Here is a 21,204-nt window from a genome sequence, read left to right as displayed (position 1 = left end):
TTTTCTCATTTCCAGAATGTTCTATACATGGGATCCTAGGGGATACAACCTTTCAGGACTGGCTTTTTCACTCCCTGTGATTCTCTGGAGATCCACCCCGGTCGTGTGTGCATCCACACACCTTGCTGACCAGGGTCCTGGGGTGTGCGTGTGCGCAGACCACGGCTTGTGTAACCATGTGCAGTCGAGGGGCGTCTGGGGTCGAAAGGAACACAGCCGCTGCAGACTTCCACGGAGGGGCTGTTAGGTGAACGTAAGCCTTCCTGGGATACAGTCCTAGGAGCATAGCTGCTGGACCCTTGCTGTCTGTGTGGTTATGTCTGGGTATTCACGCTGGCTGCTGGGCAGGGAAGGAAGTGGGGACCAGAGTGGAAGCTGGGGACCCCTGGGAGGGCGGTTGTGTCCAGGGGAGGGGAGGTGATGGCCTGTGTCTGGGCGGGGGCAGTGGGTCGGGGAGACACAGAGCCCTGAGGGTTGGAGGTGGGCTGAGCAGGCGGGTGGAGCCCAGGACAGCCATCTCCCAGGACGGGACGGACCTCCCGTTTCAGACAGACGGGACTCTGAGGGCGGGGTGGGTGTGTGGTGTGAAAGACTGCACGCAGCCGGGTGAGGGTGGAGGGTGCAGGGGGATGGTGCGTCTGATCCAGGTGGGGGCACCGTCCATTGGGAGGTGGCATGAAGTCGGGAGGGAGTAGACTGAAGGGAAGAAGCCCCAGGACTCAGAATTGGGCAGGAGAGGGAGGATGACGGGGTGGAGGATGTAGTCAGGCTGGTCGAGGGGGAGGGCGCTCCTGGGGGGCGGGGGGGAGGACAGCAGGGACAGAGATGGACAGGGACTCAGCCCTGTGTTGCCCCTTCTCATCCATGAGGCCACCTTATCGTCCCAGCACCCCCCGAGGCCAGGTCCACACAGCTGTGCCATTTCACAGACGGGGAAACCACGGTTGGGGGAGAGAGAGACTCGGAAGGTTCGGGTTCCAGGAGCAAGGGAATCACACGACCTAGGTCTCGGGGTTTCTGCGCGTGTGCAGGCTGCATGCAGATGCTCCATGAGCCGCTAGGACGTCGTGTTGTTCCTGTAAACCCGTTAGAGACACGGTGGTTCCGTATCACGCCTGCACCGAGAGGGGACAAACGATCGCGCCGTGACGTGGTTTTGGTGTCATGTTTGTGGAGGTGCAGGTGACGGATCGTAGTAAAGTTCACCTGTTGAAGTGTACAATTCAGCGGTTTTTAGTATGTGCCCAGGGTTCTGCAACTGTCACCACCCCCTAATTTTAGAACATTCTTCTCCCCCAAGAAAGAAACCCCTCGAGCAGTAAGTCCCTCCCTGGACAACCCCCGACCTGCTCTCTGTCTCTGGATCGGCTGGGTCTGGACCCTTGGTGTGGACGGGGTCCCACAAGGCGGCCTCTGTGGCTGGCCTCTCGGTCAGCGTGAGGTTTTCGGGACTCGTCCACGGACCCCCCCAGGCCATAGCCTGTGCTTATCGGTTCATCCATCGGGGGACTCTGGGGGAGCTGTGCCCCCGGGCCAAGATTTTGCAAGGATGTGCGGTTTGTGGGCGCAGGCAGAGACCCGGGTGGGGCGGCGATGGCCGGGTCCCACCTTGTGCCGCCGCGCTCCCACCAGCGGGGCTGCAGGCCCAGCCCCTCCACGTCCGCACCAACACCTGCTCCTGTCGTCCTTCCACTCCAGCCGCGCTCGTGGGCGTGGCGTGGTTTCCCTGTGGTCTGGATGTGCGTCTGTCTCCCTGAGGACTGGCCAGAGACGTCTGTCCACGTGTCGTGGGCCACGTGCATGTCTTTGGAGACTTGTCTGCTCGGGCCCTTGCCCACTTTAAAACTGGGTTGTTTCTCTGTTGTTGAGTTGTAAATTTTTAAAATACACTGTAGATAGCACAGTGACTGGACGTCCAGCGCCCGACCCCTGACCGTCCCCCGGATTCCTGTGTGCCTGCTGCCTCCGCCTTTGGATGGTACATTCCTTGAAATAAACCCAGTGCCCTTCTCTTGCCCGTAGAGTACCGAGCGTGGAGCCAGGCACACAGTAGGGGTTTAGGCAGTGATGACTTGACAGAATCAGTACCACTGCCCACGGGCGAGGAGGTCAGGGTATGCTGTCCGGGCCCTGCAGTGGGGGCGTTGAAGGGTCTGCTTACCAGCAAGGCAGAACAGCCATGGTGTCCGCAGGGCAGGTGGGACCCACACAGGCACTTGTTGAGCGCCGACTGTGTGCCTGGCCATGAGCAGGCCCCGGGGCGCTGTGGTCCTGTTGCTGAGGCTGAGGGGACCATGTCCATGCACCTGTTCCATGGTTCCCCTTCAAGTGCTGACGGGATGGAGGGAGCAGGGCCAGGACTCACAGTGAGACCGGGCAGGTGTGAGAAAGCCTGCGGGGGAGGGACTTTCCCACGGAGCCCCAGAGGATGGGGGGAGAGGCTGGGCAGGCTGGGAAGGTCGCAGATGCTCCAGGAGGAGCGGAGGGAGCAGGGCCACACCAGGGGGCACGGGGAGCCAGCGGGGCTGTGTCTCTGCCGGACTCATGGGGCTGTGTCGAGCGGTCAGGCTGTCCCTGGCCGTGGAGGCCGCAGCCTGACCCTTTGGGTCTGCACAGAACCAACCTGACTGTAGACCCAGTGGGGACAAAGGCCCCGGCCCGGAGCCCGGCCTGGAGCCTCCCTGGACTCCGGCGCCCCACGCCACGCGGACAGCGTGGGGGCTGAGGGGCTGTGTCTGCGGTGCACGGCCCAATCTGGAGGAAATTAATCGTGGCTCCCCGAGAAAATGCGGCAGAAATATAGCAGAGGTCACAGTTTCTGCGGGACTGGAGGCAGCCCTGGCGACAGTGACCGTGAAGTGTCCACAAGCGCAGAGTGTCCTGTTAGCCGGAGTCCTGGGCAGGAGGAGGGGAGTGCAGGAGTGTGCCGGCCAAGGGAGGATGGTGGGGAGACGGAGAGGGAAGGCGGGAGAGACCAGGGAGGGAGAGACAGAGAGGGAGAGGCAGAGATGGAGACAGAGACGGAGAGAGACAGAGATAGAGAGAGACAGAGATGGAGAGACAGAGGGAGAGAGACAGAGATGGAGAGAGACAGAGACGGAGAGACAGAGGGAGAGACACAGAGATGGAGAGAGACAGAGACAGGGAGAGAGAGAGGGAGAGACAGAGAGGGAGAGACACAGAGATGGAGGGAGACAGAGAGGGAGACAGAGAGGGAGAGACACAGAGATGGGGAGACAAAGATGGAGAAGGAGAGACAGGGAGAAAGACAGAGATAGAGAGAGACAGAAACTGGAGAGACAGAGATAGAGACAGAGCCAGAGATGGAGAGGAAGAGACGGAGAGAGATGGGCAGAGGGAGGAGGAAGGGGAAGAGTGGTGAGGAGGGGGTGGGAGGGGAGGGCCGCAGGCAGGGGAGAGGGAGGAGGGATGCATCCCTAGTACTTCTCACTTGCCCTTTGTTTTCTTTTTATTGACATAGAATGTATTATTGGTTTCAGGGGTACAGGTCTGTGGTTCATCAGTCTTGCACAGTTCACAGCGCTCACCATAGCACATACCCTCCCCAGTGTCCATCACGCAGGCCCCGCATCCCTCCCACCCCCTCCCCTCCAGCAACCCTCAGTTTGGTTCCTGAGATTGAGTCTCTTATGGTTTGTCTCCCTCTCTGGTTTCGTCTTGTTTCATTTTTCCCTCCCTTCCGCTATGATCCTCTGTCTTGTTTCTCAAACTTTTCATATCAGTGAGGTCATATGATACTTGTCTTTCTCTGATTGACTTATTTCGCTCAGCATAACACCCTCCAGTTCTACCCACGTCATTGCAAATGGCAATTGCTCTTTGTTTTCAAGCGGCCATTTCTTGCTCACTGGCGCGTCCTGCGTCTTGTACGCACCTTTCCGTTGAGGCTCCAGGCCTTCCCCTCCACCCACAGCGGCCAGAGGAGAGGAGTTCCTGTAGAAACATCCAGAACTCCTTCGGGGGTGTCAAGGCCCTCCAGCCAAGACAGCCAGGAGCCCGCCTGCCCTGCGGTGGGACAGTCTGGTTTATTCCTCGTTGCAGGAATTCCTGCAGGGAACCCTGGAGGGAGGAGTTGTTGGAGCCTGTGGCCGGGGGGCCAGACTGGGGCTTTGGGTGAGTGGTTTGGGGCGGGTCTGAGAGCGGGGTTCACTCTGCTCTTCCTCTCTCAGCCTCAGGGACTCTGGCTGATGGCTGAGGAAGTAGTTTTGGGAAAACCCAATCTCAAGGGCCGGTCAGCCTGGACTGGGACAGGCTCTGGAGGGAGTCATCTCGGGGGTTTGGTGGAGGCGTCTGTGCCGGCCACTGGCCACTGGCCGGCTGGCTGGGCCCCTCCTGCCCCTCCCTCTGCCCTCCCGGTCTCCCCTCGGAGCTGCTCTATCCGGAGACGCCCGCGGAGCCCCTCGTACCCCTCCTTGCTCTGGGCAGCACTGTCCTGGGGGCACAAGGACACACTGCTGGATGTCCCTCCCCAGGCTGGCACGAACTTGGAGCTCGCGTCCATGGGGGCCGCAGGGGCAGGCGGGGGCGGGGGGGACTGGAGCCCTGTGTGTCCTTGGCCTGGGCCACCCTTGGCCGGCCACACGGACATCCAGCAGGGTGGGTGTGAGGTTCGTCCCGGGCTGTCGGGCCCTGCTCCGGGGGGCGGGCCTTGGCGGTAACGCTACCCCAGGATGTTGGCAGCCACTGTCCCCGGGGCGTGTCGTCTTATTGCCGACAAAACTGCAGCTTTGGCGCCTGAGCACTGTGGTTTGTTGCCCGTCTACACCTCAAATAGAGGCTAGTGAAAATAAGGATGGGAGTTCTCTCTGCACCACCCCCAGTTCCATCCAGGGGCCCCCTGGGAGTCTGTACATCCCAGGCTGGGGGCCTCTGCTCCCACCTCGTCCCTTGGGAGATCTCAGAGCCAAAATCGGACCGTCCACCTCTGTGTCCTGAGGGGAGTCCTGACCCAGGCACTCTCCACTGCACAGGCCGTGGGGCCTCTGGGCCGTCCTCCGGGATTTGGGCACCACCTGGAAACACACCCAGCCATGGGACCCCTGGGCCGTGGAGCAGGAGCCCCCCAGGGGATTGAGGAGGGCTGGTATTTGGCAGTTCTGGGAAGTGGAGGTGCGTTCCCAGTGGCAGTGATGTCTCCCTCCCCAGGAAGGCTGCAGCCACAGAGCGCTGGGGCCGCAGAGCGCAGCTCTACTAACCTAAGGCTTGATTTTTTAGTTGATTGAGATAGAGTTCAGTGAGCACACACTGCACCCACTCCAGGTGCACAATTCAGTGATTCCTGGTGGGTTCAGAGTCGTGCACACATCACCACCATCGACTTTAGGGCCTCTCATGGCCTCAAAGAGAAACCCCGTACCTAGCTGTCCTCTCCCTAGCTCCCCCCTCCCCTTGGCAGCCACCAAACCTTTTTTAAGATTTTATTTGAGAGTGAGCGAGCAAGTGAGAGAGTGAGCACAAGCAGGGGGAGCAGCGGAGGGAGAGGGAGAAGCAGGCTCCCTGCTGAGTAGGGAGCCCCACCTGGGACTCGATCCCAGGACCCTGAGATCAATGACCTGAGCCGAAGGGATGCTTAACCGACTGAGACACCCAGGTGACTTTTTTATTTTTTAAAAAGATTTATTAATTTGAGGTGGGGGGCCAACCACCGAATCTCCTCTCTGTGGCTCGGTTTGCTAACAGTGGACATTTCATGTACGTGCATCAAGCCCCCTTACTGTCTTCTCGGTCTGTCCATGTGGTAATGCGTACCAGAGTGGTCCCTCCTAAGACTTGCTGGTGTTCCAGGGCATGGATGGACCACATCTGGCTCATCCAGTCGTCTGCTGACGGCCATCTGGGCCGTTTTCACCTTTGGCTGTCTGAAGAACGCTGCTGTGAACATTGGTGTGCGGGTGTTTGTGGGACGGGTGTTTTCTTTTCTCTGGGGGGTGTACCGAAGCACGGAATTGCCAGGTCATATGGTAACTCCGGGTTTAATTGTTTGAGGAACTGCCTGCCAGACTGTGTCCCAAAGTGTCTGCACCACTGTACATTTCCACTCAGCTTATTTTTAAAAAGAATCATCTGGAAGCCCAGAAGTCTTTACCAGCATCCCGCCTCGGGTGGGGGTGGGGGATGGATTTATTCTCGGATGTGGCAAAGTCTGTGTTTGGAGAAAACCCTAACAAGGCTGGAGGTGGTAGTCGTGCTGGGCGCGGGGAGCACTCATCGTCCCCTCCTGCAGGTGGTCCCCAGCACAGTCCTGCCCCTCTGCCTCCACCCGAAGCCCTGCTCTGGTCTTCCTCCTACCGGTGGTGTTCCCGTCATGTGTCTCTGTCCCTCTAAATCTCAGGTCCAAGGGGTTCTTTATTCTATGCATGTTCTCCGCCCCAGCACGTGGTAGGTTCTTTGCAGACACTGGTTAGGTGAATGAACAGTCATTTAGAGTAGGGGTCTTCTCCCCACGCTGCAGAAAACGGAGGCTTAGGGTGTGGGGAGGGGGCTAGAGGAAGCTCCATAGCTGAGTGGTGACCATGATCCCGCTCTCTACGGGAGAGGTCATGGGAAAGGAGAGGACACTGATGTAGAAGCTAGCCCCAACCACTGATCAATCTGTTTTTCTCTGAGATGGCAGACTCTGGGTGACCCGCATATAGATGACAGAGTTCTGGGGGACCCCCTGAAGAGATGGCAGGGAACTGGGGGACCCCCAGAGGAGATAACAGGCATGGGGGGCCTCTGTGGGGCTGCGGCAGGTGGGGGGCCTCCGTGGGGCTGTAACAGGTACGGGGGGGCACCGTGGGGCTGTGGCAGGCGGTGGGGGGCACTGTGGGGCTGTAGGCAGATGGTGGGGCCTTCAGTTGATTAAAGAACACACAGGGCTCCATCCCTCACTCTCTGCCCAAGTCCTCCCAGGTTCCCATGTTCAGTCCCTGTCTTGCGGCAGTCCTGTGGATTAGGTATCATTGTCACCATTTCATGGATGTGGAAACTGAGGGTACGTAACTCGTCCAGACTCATGGTTGATGGTGGAGCTAGACTTGCCAGCCAAGTGGCCTCGTGGGAGTCCTGCCCCTTGGAACAGGCAGCCCCGCATAGACACCACCTGCTCCAGGTCCTCTGACACAGAGCTTGGGAAACTGAGGCCTGTGGAGGTCTCACGGGGGCTTAGTGACTGCCTTGGGGGGTTGGAACCCCTGTGTCCCGCTGTGGGTGTGGGTGTGTGTCTGGGATGATGGCCCAGAAGCCATGTTATGAGCCTTGTCTTAGTGTGGCCCCCGGGCCCCCAGGTGGGGCGCTCCGCTGCGGTCCTGGTGTACCTTTAGCGTGTGTAGGACACCTTGACCCTGAGAAGTGACACAGGGCGGAGATTTCCCAGGAGAGAGAGGACGGAGGCTGCTGTCTGAAGGCAAGATGGAAGCTTGACCGGCAGGTGGCTTTCCAGCAACAAGATCGTTGGTTCTCAAAGGACATTCTGTAAATGAGAAAGTGATGGGGGTGCTGGAGCAAGACTCTCTTCAGAGTGCTTACAATTCTCTCCTGCCCAGCTTCCTCCCAGACCCCCCCCAAGTCCATGCTCTGGGCAGACTGAGTGTCCGTGACCAGTTCCCAAAGCTCTCCAGGTGCTTCTCATGGGAGAACATGTGTTCTCGACCCTGAGTGGCATTGGTCACCTGGAAGCTCACCCAGGTGCCAGCCCACCTGCAGGGGCTCTGCTCCCGTGGGGCTGGGGGCCTGGGAATCTGCATTTCAGCAAGTTCCGGTGGTGCGGATGCTGCCTGGGAGACCCATGGCAGAGTGGGGCAGTAGCCAGGACACACGGACAGCCCTCCAGTGGCCCCTTTGCTTGCTTGCTTGCTTCTCAGACTACCAAGGCCTCCTAATGAATTCTACTTAAACACGGTGATTGCCATGTGCAGCCGGGGATGGAGGAATCTGGGTTGGGGACACGGGTGGTCCCTGCTCACTGAGGCCGGGCGAGAGATGGAGCTGAAATCTGGAAGCTGGTCGGGGGGACACCCAGGTCTAGTCAGCCTGCGTGTCGGAACCATTCCCGGGCCCTCACTCAGAACGAGTCCCCTCTGCCACCCTGTGGGAGCGGCTCTGTGCACGAGGGTGTGAGAACCTGCAGGCCCTGGGGGAACGTGTGTGGTTGGGGCTGGAGCCCGCACTCCTGGTTGCTGACTTCTCCCTTATCTTTCAGCAGGTAGTGGAGATAATTGTCCAGAACACGGGCCTGGGTTTCTATCAGACATACCTGGTTAGGGTCCTAGCTCAGCTGCATCCTCCATGATGGGAGTGTGGCCAAGTGACTCTGGGCACCCAGCGGGAGAAGCCCTTGGCGTGGTGTGGATACTGTGTGCACTGGGTAGTGTGGGCTGTGCCGTTCCTGCTTGCGGGGGGAAGGAGCCCCCGCCCTGCTCTGGGAAGTCAGGGTGATGAGGCGAGCGGAGTCCGTCTTCCTGGGGAGTGTGGCTTGGAAGGAACGACATGGGGACGCCCGCCTGGGGTCCACAGACCCACCACTACTTCAGACTTGCCCTGGCCTTGCACCAACCAGCTGACCTCACTGTGTGTGGGCCTTCCCCTAGGATGGAGACCACGAGGAGTCAGAGGTTCCTGCCAGCTCTGGGGATAGGAGTCCCATCTCCCTGCTCTTCCTGCTGTGTGGCCTCGGAAAAGTGCCCTTGTCTCTCCGAACCCCCGTGGGCCCTTGTGGAATGACCCCACGTGGCACTCTATCATGAGTGCTCCACAGTGGACCGTGTCCTTCAGACACCGTGGTCGTGTCCTGACCGCCGGGCTACCCAGCAGCGTTTTCCAGGTGCATCCACACCAAGAGGGCAGTGGGTAGGGGGAAGTCTTCGTGACGACCAAGATCCCTGACTTGAAAGAACAGTCCTTATTCTGAGATGGGGGTTTTGTTTCCTTCTGTGAAAAAGCACATGCCCCGCATTCGTAACTGCCAAGACTTGGAAGCAGCAGAGCTGCCCTTCCCCGGGGGGTGGATGACCACACGACGCCGCCACAGCAGAGCTGGACGCCTCCGGTGATGGGTGCCCTGTGCATGAGGCCAGGCTGGAGGGGCTCACCGTGCACCATCCCAGCTCTGGGGACAGGGCAGGGGTCCGTGGCTGCCCGGGGTTCGGGGGAGGGAGGAACAGGCAGAACACAGGACTTGTAGGGCGGCGGCAGACTCTGTAGGGTGCGTGCACGTCTGTCCAGACCCACAGAATGCCCAGCCCCAAGCGTGACCCCTGCTGTAAACTATGGACTTCCGTTAGCATGTCGATATTGGCCCACTGACTGGAACAAATGTGTTGCATTAATGCAAGGTACCAAAATGGTGTGCGGGGGGGGCATTCGGGAGGTCTGTGTGCTTCCCAGTCTTTCTGTAAACCTGAAACTGCTATTAAAAAGAAAGAAAGAAAGAAAGAAAAACCTCTTCCCGTGATGGATGGATGTGGGGAGGAGAAGGGGCACCGTGGACACCTGCCGTGGACCCACACGCTGAGGACGGGGGGATGCTGGTCTCGGGCCTAGTCCCCTGGCCTTCGTGCCTCCAGCACACTCAGGTGTGCCCCCCTCCACGGTCCACCCCCACCTGGGTGGCCCCTCGTGCCTGCCCCCTGCACCTGAGAGGCTTTCCTGCACTGCCCACACCTGAGTCCCGTCTCTGCTGGGTGGAAGGGGGAAGAACGTGGAGGCCGTGCGTGCTGTTCTCCGCTGGGGTCTGCTTTTGCTCTGCGCCCTCCAGACCCCAGGGGGCTTCCTGGCTCGCGTCCCACTCTCCCGGCCAGAATGACTCTTCCCTGTTGGTGCTGCCTGTGACCTCCGGGATCCGTTTCCTGCCGCCAATCTGCACCTGTCTAACACCTCCACCCCACGGAGACCGCTGCCCTGAGGCTGGGCCCCCTCTCTCCGGCTCCCCCCGCCCCAGCCTGCTCAGGCCCCGGGCCAAGCACTCAGCAGGCCGGCGTCCTCTGCGGGGAGCGGGGCCCCGCGTCGGCACCCCCACAAGATCTGAATCCTTCCCGAGCCTTGGTTTCCACGCTCCCACAGCAGAGAGGTGAGGACATGATGAGTGCTGAAGAGCCCTCTGGCCAGTGTTCCTCCCCTCCCCCCACAAAACGTTTCACCTTCATCAAGATAACGTGTGCCCGGAGTTGAAGGTGTCCACTAGGGCCCCAAACAAACACCCGAGGGCCCCGCCCGCCCTACCTGGCCAGAACTTTGAGCCGCCAACTCTGTGCACTTAGTGTTCACGCTCTTGCCGTCACGTGTGGGCTTGCTGCTGGGCTCCGTGAAGAATTTTCAGTCGTAACTGCAAGGAGGACACGTTCGGGGGCGCCCGCCACTGGGGCTGATTCCCCACGCCCCTCTCCGCGTCCTCCCGCACAGCTGAACCTCCTGATTGCCGCCTCTTTTCAACTGGGTGGTTTTTAATCCCTCGAGCTTTCCCCACCTTCCCAAGGCTCCGTGAGAAACCTCTCCGTGCGGCTTTTCACGTGGACACACCGGCCAGATTCCCCACCCGTATATCCGTACGTACACACACATTCTGTGGAATACACGTTTTCTAGATTTCCCTCCCTTGTCTCCGGGAGTCCCGTCTGTCCCCTGCTCCCCCTCTGCTTCCTGGACCTCCCCTGCTCCTCTCCTGGGTGTGGAATCTCCCACCTCTTGTGTTTTCATGGTTTACTCCCGCACTTTGCTGCCATATGTCCTGCCATAGCTTTGTAAGGAAGAGTGCCTGGAAGGTCGTTTCGGTGGTTTGCTGGATACGTTGGTCTCGTACAGAGTTCTAGGCTGACATCATCCAGAACTTGGGGGCGGGGGGTGGCTGTCCCTCATGGCTCGGCTTCACTGCTGCAGAGGACGCCCATACCGTTCTGATTCTCTGCCATTCAAGTGCAGTCGCCTCTGGTCCCCCTAAGTGTTTGGGATCTTTGCTCTTGACGGGGGGTTCTGAAACGCTGCTATGCCGGGTGTTGGTGGGAGTCCTTCCCCTTCATTGTGCTGGAGTCCGTGAGCCCCTCTGGCCTGGACCCTTCGGTGCTGGGACGCTTTCCTGACATACGCCTTTGGTAATTTTCCGGAACTCCTGCCGTACAGACTTGGGGCCCCTGGCTGACTCATGCTCGACTCTGATTTTCTTCTCACTGTTTCTCACTACTTTGCCCACCTCTTCTTTTTGTTCCAGTTTCTGATTTTCTTGAATTTATCTTCCAACTCACCAAAATTCATATTTTAGCCATCATGCTTTGAATTTCCAGGAGCTCGTTCTTTGTCTCTGACTTTTCCCTTTTTTTTTTTTTTTGTTGCATTTTATTTGCACTTTGTGGACACAGGATCTTCTCTCTACGGATTTAATTTCTGGGCTCCTGATGTCTTCCATACTCTGCATTTTTCGTGATTCTCTCCAATGCCTCCCCTCCCCCCTACACTTTTTGTATGTTTGGGTTTTTCTTCCTATTGGAGGCTTTCTCCAAATGTCTGATGACCCTTGGCTGGTTTTTTTTTTTTTTTTTTTTTTGAGTGTGAGCACAAGCGGTGGGAGGGGCAGAGGGAGAGAGACTAGCAGACTCTGGGGCTCCCACAACCCCAAGATGCTGACCTGAGCCGAAGTCAGACCCTTAGCCAACGGAACCACGCAGGTGCCCCTTGGCTGTTGGTTTATTAAAGTAAGATACCAAACAGCTGACTGGGCCGATTCAGCCCCTTCAGAGGAACTCCCTGCTCCTGCCGGCTGTGCTGATTCCAGCTGCCCTGCCCTGGATTGTCCGGGAACTCGGGCGGGGTCCCTGTTCAGAACAGGGACTTCCTCCTAGAGGTCAGGGTCTGGCTCCTCTCTGCCGGGGGTCCCCCAGGTGTGATCTCCTGGTTCTGCTTCTCCAGGAGGAACTTCTCTTTCTGTGTCCTCTGTATGTGTTCTCAGCACCCTGATTTTTATATTGGTTTACTGGATATCACAGACTGGGGGACTCAACCCATCGCCGTGTGCTGGGTCCCAGTCAGAAGGCTGGTGGTCCCAGATCAAGGTGCCGGCAGGTTGGGTGGCCCCCCCTCACCGCCTCTTCATGTGGATGTTTCCCTGTGCACACACCCCTGCTGTCACCCCCCCACTTCTTACAGGGTTAGGGCCCACACTAACAGCTCCTATTTCTTATTGTGGTCAAAGATCACATGGACTTTACCATCTTCGCCATTTTCCCGTAAAATCCCCTGCTCCCGTTGACTACTCCGCTCTAGGCCCTGGCACCCACCATCCTACTCTCTGCCTTGGATTTTCACTTCTTTAAGTATCTCCTATAAGTGGAATTGTGCAATAATTGTGTCTTTCCTTAGTGTGGTGTCCCAAGTGTTCACCCGTGTCCTGGCATGAGTCTGGATTCCCTCCTTTTAAGGCCGAGTAACGTTCCATTGTGTGCATAGACCACGTTTTCCTTATCCGTGTATCGGTCCTTGGGTCCTTGGCTTGCTTGCATTTCCTGACTGCTGCAGACGTGGTGTGCGGAGGCCTCGGAGACCCTGCTGTGTGTCCTCCGGGGGGGGGGGGGGTGCACGGAAGCGGCCCGCGGGCTCCTACGGTCGTTCTGGGTTTATTTTCCGGAGGAGCCCCATGCTGTCACCCAACAGCTGCAGCATTTCGCGTGCCCACCGACGGTGCAGAGGGGTTCCGTTTTCTCCACGCTCTTACCGACACCGTTTCCGTGTTTTTGACAGTGGCCGTCCTGGTGGGTGTGAGGTGGGGTCTCGCTATGGGTTTGACGTGGGTTTCCCTGATGGCGAGCGATGCTGAGAATCTTCCTGTGTGCCTGTTTATTAGTTTACCTCAATCCTGTCTGCAAAGGCCATGTCGCCAAATACGGTTAGTTCTAAGGTACTGGGGGGCAGGACTGCGACATGGGGATTGAATTCTGTCCCCCCCCCCCAACCAGCCGTAACTCTTCGGAGCCCCGCTAAAACAGATTTTTAAAAATGATACTTCCTGGTGTTGGTGATGAGGGGGGAGATGGTCACTCTTTTGGGGTCTTTTCCAAGGGCAGTGTGTCAAAAACCTTAAAACTTCCTTTTGAATGAGCAAATTCATTCCAGGAGTTTATCCTGAGGCTATAACCTGCGTATGAAGATAAGCTATCAAAAGTGAGGAATGGGGCACCTGGGTGGCTCAGATGGTTAAGCGTCTGCCTTCGGCTCAGGTCATGATCCCGGGGTCTTGGATCAAGTCCCACATCGGGCTCCCTGCTGGGTGGGGAGCCTGCTTCTCCCTCTGCCTCTGCCTCTCTCTCTCTCTCTCTGCCTCATGAATAAATATATTAAAACATTTAAAAAAAAAAAAAAAGGAATGACCTCGATGTTCCACAGAAGATGGGCTTGTTGCTTCTGTGTTGTGGAACATTCATGTGTTGGGCTAGCCGCAACCATCACTAATGATGGAGACACGGTGGAAAGCGGTCCAGGGTACATTGGGGAAGAAGGTTCTAGAACCTAGTATGCCCACATGTGCAGTGATTCTGGCACCCTGGCTCTGCAGCTCATGGGCTGGGTGCCTTTGGACTAGGCTCTTCACCTCCTGGTCCCCCTTTGCCACATCCCTCACCCCAGGGATGCCCCGACCAGAAGAATCAGCTGGGGGCGGTGGCAGGTGCACGCCACCTGCTCTGCTCTGACCGTGCTGATTCGATAGGTCAGAGTTCATGCCTGGAACTCTGGTTTTCTCAAAAAAGAAAAATATCACAGCGGGTGGCTTTCGTGTTACGGGGCATGTGGGAAACACCTGTTTTAGAGTCCTGCCTGGCTTGGGGGTTCTGGGCTTGGCCCTGTGAGCAAACATGGGTGCAGCTTGACTGCTGGGTGTGTCCTCCTGCTGGTCAGTGGCCCCTCTGCCCACCCAGCCTGGCCAGGGTGCAGGGATGCGGGCATCTCTGCGTTCCCATCCCCCCGGCATGAAGGTGGGGGTGCAGGGATGGAGGGGCCTCTGCGTCCCCCAGCATGAAGGTGGGGGTGCAGGGATGGAGGGGCCTCTGTGCATCCCCCAGTCATGAAGGTGGGGGTGCAGGGATGAGGGGCTTCTGTGCATCCCCCTGGCATGAAGGCCAGGTTGCAGGGTGTTCTGTCCATCTGAGGACAAAGGAGCCTGGAGCTTTGTTTTGTTTTGTTTTGTTTTTAAAGATTTTATTTATTTATTTGATAGAGTGAGAGAGCACAAGCAGGGGGAACAGTAGAGGGAGAGGGAGAAGCAGGCTCCCCGCCAAGCAGGGAGCTCGATGCGGGGCTCGATCCCAGGACCCTGGGACCATGACCTGAGCCACAGGCAGATGCTTGACCATCTGAGCCACCCAGGCGCCCCTGAGCCTGGAGCTTTGTAAATACCGGCTGTTACTCTCAGGGAGATACCAGTTCAGCATGGGGCTCTCACGGCCAGTCTGACATGTCCTGGGGCACACAGACACCCGGAGGACAGACAGGGGGTTCTGGGGTGTCCTAGGGAGTGTTTGGGCCCAAGGGACATGTGGGCTCACTAGAAGGAGTGAGGGGTGTCTGGGGAGCCGGCACTGGAGAAGCTCCCACCTCCGTGTCTTGCTCTGAGGAAGAACACCCAGGCTGCTTCTCCGTTTCCTCCTCTGGTAGGAAGCAGTCACGCGGGCTTCCTCACTTCCTGGCTGATGTCCCAGAGGGAGAAGGTGGTTGGCCACAGTCTGGGGTCCAATCACCTGTGATGGGAGGGGAAGGGCTGCCCCCGGTGCCCCCAGGAGGGAATGGCCTTGTAGGAGGCAGGCCCGTCCAGGTGTGCGGGAGGCTTCTGGAGGGGAGAGCACAGCCTGGGCTGTGGTGTTGAATTGCGTGGGCCACGCCAGATGTTGAACCTCCGTGGGGTCCCAAGCGTGGTGTCCGTCTCCCCGGGGAGCTTGTTAGGAATGCAGCTCAGGCTGCACCACCTGAGTCAGAAGGTCGAGGGGAGTTGGCATGCCCCATGTGGGGGACGCCGATGCTGCTCAAGCGTGAGCCCCCCTCGCTGGTCTTGTCTGGTTTGCTCTTCCCTGCGTGTGAGTCTCGCTGGCTCTGGATGGCATTTCATGAGCGATGTTCAGGGAAGTTGGCTCGCTCACCTGCGATCCCCTTAGATCTCCTGATTCCAAGTTCCAGGTGACGGGATGGAGGGGTTGGTCCATTATCTTTGTTGTGATGGGCAGGTGAGGGGGTGACAGAATCCCTGGGAGGGTCACCTGCCTTCCTGAGTTACCCGGAGGGAAGCAGGGATGCCCCGAGTGATCTGTGTGCATCTGGGTGTCTTGTGTGAGGGGCGGCCCGAGGTCAGGGTGAAAGTGCACACAGGAAGCTACCCTGCTCTGGGGGCCTTCCCAGCATGCTGTGGGACAGCACCTGCCAGGCCCGCTTGGCCTTCCCCTCAAACTGGGCATGCTGGCCTCTGCCTTTTCACACACAGGCTGCTTGGGGTGTCAAATGAAACAACAAAACACTGGATTTAATGTTCTGTGAATAACCAGTTGGATTCAAACACCATTGGGAATCGGGGGGCTTGAATTGAACCCTTGTCCCCCCACCCCACCAGCCCCAGCAAGGAAGGAGAGGCAAAGGACTGGCGCAGGGAGGAGGTTGGGAGGGAGGGCAGGGGGCAGAGGTTGGGAGCCTCCCTCTGGGAGAAGCCGCCTCCCCAAGGCTTGTCTGGGGTCCGTTCTCTTGGTTCCTGCCTGCCCTTTGCAGCAGGCAATGAAGACTGCACTTCCAGGCGGGTCCTAGCAGAGCTGGTCTGCCGTTCCCGCGATGTCGGATCTAGTTTCTTACCGACGCCGGCCACAGCCTCACAGATGAGTTCCCACTGGGGGTAAACATGCACATACAAGCAAACTGCGGGCTCTGGCTGCTCCCAGCTCTTGATGTGCGTGCGTGCTACTTATGGACCTAGCAGGGGGCGTGGTTGTCACTCGGGCTGCCTGACCTGCGGTGCACCTGCTCCAGGGCTTAGGGAGAGGGGGTCCCGGGGTTCAGGACCTGCCCTGGGAGGGCCTCCGTTCCCTCACCTGCAAAGGGAGGTGTTACCGGCCCCCTAAGGTTTGGGTGAGGAAGAGTTAGGGTGAGTGAGTGTTGATGCCTTTCCATGCTCTGCACGGCCGCCTTCCCCATCTTACAGACAAGGACGCTGAGGTTAAAGCAGACTTTCCCAAGGTCACAGATCCAGAGCGTGGGGTCGGGACTCGAACCCAGGTCTGCCCCACTCCCGACGCCTCCCCGAGGCCCTGCCCGTCACAGCCTCCACCAGGCTATGCGTGAAGCTCCTGGGAGTGCCTTCACTTTTTACATTTTTTAAGTTAAATAGACATAAAATCTACCATCTTGACCATTTTGAAGTATACAGTTTAGTGGTGTTAAGTGCGTTCGTATTGTGCAACCATCATACCATCCACCTTCAGAGCTTTGTCATCCTCTGCCCGACCTGGAGCTCCATCCCCATGGCACACCTCCCCAGCCCTGTCCCTGGCCCCCTGTGCCCCCCATCTGCTTCCCGGCTCCATGGATCTGGCTCCTCCAGGGCCCTCGTGTGAGTGGAAACATTCAGTGTTTTTGCTGCTGGGACGGGCTGATTTCACGGAGCGTCGTGTTCTCCAGGCCCATCCGTGCTGTAGCAGGTGTGAGAACGTCCTGAGTTTTAAGCCTGAGTGACACTCTGCTGCGTGCATGGACCCCATCTTGCATATCAGTGACCGCCTCGGCCTCCTCTGAGGGGAAGGAGGGGCAGGGGCTGAGCCTCCCTTCCCTCACGGGAGGTCCTGCACTTTGGGGGGCCTTCCATCGCAAAACCTGGGGTGTCACCATGGAAGGTCCCAGCTGGCTGGCCAGATTCAGCAAATAAACCTATGGGAGACCCAGCTAAACTCAAATTTCAGATCATCACCGAAGGTACTTTTTGTATAAGTATGTCCCAGGCAGTTCATTCCCCCAAATTACTCATTGTTCCTGTGAGACTCAGCTTTAACTCAGCCTCCTGTGCTGTACCTGATAGCCCTGTCCCTAAGCCACAAGTAGAAGGGGCACCCTGGGTTTCCGGGAGAGAGTCCCTGTGATGGCAGTCCACTCGCAGCCTGAACTGGGACAGGAGGGCTGCTGTGTGGGCAGCAGATCTGCCTGCCTGAACGAGCCTGCTACCCCCAGGCCTCTGCACTCCCACTGCCCCTGGTCCCGGGTTCCCACTCACAACCCCGGTTGGTGCCAGCCACGGGGTCTCTGTCCCAGGGTGGGCATGCGGTTTGGCACAGAATCAGCCACAACCTTTGTCCCGCCCCCATGACTGCCCTTGCTTATAGCCAGGTTGACTCTGGGGAGTGGTGCAGTGGACGCTGTGGGGCAGATGGGTGCCCCCCCAGGGGGAAGGTGCCCACTGCCTGACACAGGCAGCCTGACGCAGGAAGAGCTCGTGGTCGGGCAGGGGTGGGAGGAGGGGAGAAGGGGTGGGGAGCACCCCTGCTGCTCCACGTCTGCCCCTCCACTTGGGGCAGTGGGCTCAGGACTGCCTCCCCCCTGCAGGGCACACCCCCACCCAGCTTTGGGGTTGCCAAATGACTGAGCACTGTGCGGGGGTGCAAAAGCCCTCATCTCGGGGTGGGATGAATCCCACAGGGTGGCACTGAGGGGCGCATGCGGCTGAGACCACCACTGGCTTGGCTCCGCCCCGCCCTCCCTCAGCGACACCTTCAGGAGGGCATTGGTCTCAGGCTCTGCTTCTAGGAAGCACCTGCCTGTGGGTCACTTTCAACGGATAGGCTGCTGTCTGCTGGAGCGTAGGGTTCCCAGGTCCTTTGTCCTGGCGCCTCGCCCCGGCCACCTCTCTCCCCACCGAGGCCAGGCGCCAGTCATGAGGAGAATAAGGTGTCAGGACACAAGGCCCTCCCCCTCTGGGGAGCTTGCAACCTGGTTGAGCAGGGAGACGTGTCCTGCAAAGCCGGGCATCCCCCGGAGTCTGCTGGGGAATGCTGGGTGTTGACCTGGATGCCGCGGGTCCTGTGTGGGCGTGCGGTCAGCTCCACGGGCCGGGGTACCCCGAGGCATTACTGAGGAGGGGGTGCCAGCTGGGTTGGATTGGGTGGGATTCGAATGGCAGGGGTGGGGATTGAGTAAGGGCAGGCTGCATGGACACGTCTCAGGCAAGCCCATGAGAGGTCAGGACTTGTTCTGACTTGGGGTTGTGGGTGACAGGGACAGGGGTGACACATCCCTGACTGAAGTCCTTGGGGGCCACACGGCAAGGCTTTGGATTCCACACTTGCTTTGCGTCTTAGCTCTGGTGTGGGGCGAGCACGTGAGGGAGAGGGCCTGGGTGGGAGACAGTAGGGCGTAGTGGGGAGTGGGGCAAACTGGAGGGGCACCCCATCTCAAGGAGCATGCTGCTGCCCTCCACTCCATTTTGCCATCTGAACACAAAGATCTAGGGTTGCCAGATCCTATAATTCTTTAGGAGAAAGAAGAGCTGGACTTTTATGTGAAACATCTTGATTTTGAAATGCTGGCAATTCATTTTTTATAAAAACCCTGTGGGACGAATAAAACTTGTATATTGGTGAGTTTCTGGTTTACAGCCCCTGTGGCAGTGAGTTGGAAGAGCGGTGGGGCAGATTCACCCCATTTTCCCTGAAAAGCCCTTCCAGGGCGGGGAGCCCCTCAGTGGAGTCCGGCTGAGGCCTGGCAATAAGTCTAGGAACACAGGATGGACTCCACACCGAGGGCCGTTTTCCTCTCCCAGTGAGTTAGGGCATGAGGGCTTTCAGACTCCTACAGACGAGGAGACTGAGGGTCAGAGAGGTTCCCATCACACAACAAGTCAGTAGAGCAAGGATATGAGCCTGGTTTTATTATTTTTCCTTTTTATTCTGTTGTGGGAAGGTATTCTATATATTGTAGAATTTGCCGTTTTAACCACTCACTGGCATGATAGTCACAGTGTCGTGCAACCATTACCTCTATCTATCTTCAAAACTTCTCCATCACCCCAAATAAACCGACCCCATTAGAGAACAACTCCCCGTTTCCCCCTCCCCCAGCCCCTGGCACCTGCCCTTCTCCTGTCTCTGAACTTGACTGTTGGAGGGGCCTCATGTCAGGGTTCTCACATGGTGTCCGTCCTCCTGAGACCAGCTTCTTTCACCCAGTCCTCCAGGCGCATCCATGTAGTGGGTGTCCGTTTTATGACTGAATAATATTCCATTGTATGAACGGTCCCCCTTTTGTTTATGCATTCGTCCATCGACAGACGCCTGGGTTGTTTCCACCTGTTGGCTGTTCTGAATGATGCTGCTGTGAACATGGGTGTGCAAATATCTCTTTGAGTTTCTGCTTTTCATTCTTCCGGGGATGTCCGGTCTGCTGGTTGCAATGCCTTCATGTCCCCAAGTGCTTAAGATGTCCCCGCTTACTGCTCTTCCAAACCCTTCTTGGATGCCTCCAACAACTGGGAACTTCCGCCCAGGGCAGCGTCCTCACACCCAGTTTGTAGCCCGGGTCTGTGTCCCCGTGGCTGGACTCCCGGGCCCCATGACTGTTGGGGGCCCCCCAGCGGCATGTGCCTCCTCCCCCTCCACGTGCAGGGGGAGCTCTCCAGTTCACTCCTGACTCTGCATCAGACTCTGACACCTCCCTTTCCCCTCCCCAGCCTCTAAGAGAATGAGAGGCAACCGTGGGCAGCAGGGCGGAAGTGTCTTCACCAAAGACCACTGGGGATATAACCACGTTGTTCCGAGACACAACCACGGAGGCTGGGTCTACCGTGTCCCGCCACCCCCCGCGCTCACCCCTCTCTCCTTTTGTCTCCGCAGGGACCTACCAGGGCCAGTGGGTCGGTGGCATGCGCCAAGGCTACGGTGTGAGGCAGAGTGTCCCCTACGGCATGGCGGCGGTCATCCGCTCGCCCCTGAGGACGTCCATCAACTCTCTGCGCAGCGAGCACTCCAACGGCGCCGCCCTGCACCCCGACGCCTCCCCGGCAGTGGCCGGCAGCCCGGCCGTGTCCCGCGGGGGCTTTGTGCTCGTGGCCCACAGCGACTCCGACATCCTCAAGAGCAAGAAGAAGGGGCTGTTCCGGCGCTCGCTGCTGAGCGGGCTGAAGCTGCGCAAGTCCGAGTCCAAGAGCAGCCTGGCCAGCCAGCGCAGCAAGCAGAGCTCGTTCCGCAGCGAGGCCGGCATGAGCACGGTCAGCTCCACGGCCAGCGACATCCACTCCACCATCAGCCTGGGCGAGGGCGAGGCCGAGCTGGCCGTCATCGAGGACGACATCGACGCCACCGCCACCGAGACCTACGTGGGCGAGTGGAAGAGCGACAAGCGCGCGGGCTTCGGCGTCAGCCAGCGCTCGGACGGGCTCAAGTACGAGGGCGAGTGGGCCGGCAACCGGCGGCACGGCTACGGCTGTATGACCTTCCCCGACGGCACCAAGGAGGAGGGCAAGTACAAGCAGAACGTCCTCGTCAGCGGCAAGCGCAAGAACCTCATCCCGCTGCGCGCCAGCAAGATCCGCGAGAAGGTGGACCGCGCGGTGGAGGCTGCCGAGCGGGCCGCCACCATTGCCAAGCAGAAGGCGGAGATCGCGGCCTCCAGGTAGGAGGCACGGCGCGGGGCCGGGTGGCGGGGCCGGTCCTCAGGATGAGGCACGGGTGTTTCTCGAACTGTGCCCCGTGGAATCTGGGGGCTCCTTGGAGGTTCTTGGGGCGTGGGGGCCGGGCAGCGGTTGGTCTGACGGGGTTCTGGGCCCGACAGCCATTCCTCCGACAGAGCAGAGTGCCCTTTGTTTCACGTGCTGGTGTTTCACATGGCGTAGCCGTGGGTAAAGAAGGTGCACCGTTCTGCCGGCGACACAAAGGTCTGATGTCGCCACGGCCGTGCTCCCGGCGCCGCGGGCATGTGGGGGAGGGAGGAAGCTGCCCTGGTTGTCCATGGGCCCCAGGAGACAGCACCAAGCGCGGGGACCGGCTGGGGCCCGGCAAGGGGCCCATAGGACACTTGTGTGTGGGCCAACAGCTGGTGTGAGATGCAGCCCTTCCTGAGTTGGGGTTCACAGGGCTGCTGGGCACTGAGCAACAGGCCCTGGGTTGGCTGTTGGCGGGCACCATGTTGGTTTTCGCGGAGACTTTGGTGTTGGTGCAGGGCGTGGGCTCAGAGCTGGGAGAAGGGGCTCAGGGCCCGGTTGCCCGGAGC

The 21,204-nt window shown here is 58.9% G+C and overlaps 1 protein-coding gene across 4 annotated transcripts in view; it reads left to right on the top strand.

The window, feature by feature from the left end:
- JPH3 (junctophilin 3) overlaps positions 1–21,204 on the top strand; it is a 159,691-nt gene that overhangs the window by 94,361 nt on the left and 44,126 nt on the right. For all 4 annotated transcript variants that reach the window (XM_064581001.1, XM_064581002.1, XM_064581000.1 and 1 more), the window contains one exon: positions 19,830–20,607. In XM_064581001.1, coding sequence (XP_064437071.1) covers positions 19,859–20,607 — 749 coding nt within the window. In that variant the 5' untranslated portion in view covers positions 19,830–19,858. The remainder of the gene's footprint in view (positions 1–19,829; positions 20,608–21,204) is intronic.

Source organism: Mirounga angustirostris, unplaced genomic scaffold (genome assembly GCF_029215605.1).
Source record: "Mirounga angustirostris isolate CCGP_5_RB_7025 unplaced genomic scaffold, mMirAng1.0.hap1 SCAF_16, whole genome shotgun sequence".
NCBI classification, from domain to species: domain Eukaryota; kingdom Metazoa; phylum Chordata; class Mammalia; order Carnivora; family Phocidae; genus Mirounga; species Mirounga angustirostris.
Note: the sequence above shows the minus strand (reverse complement) of the source record. Positions and strands in the feature narration are given on the sequence as shown.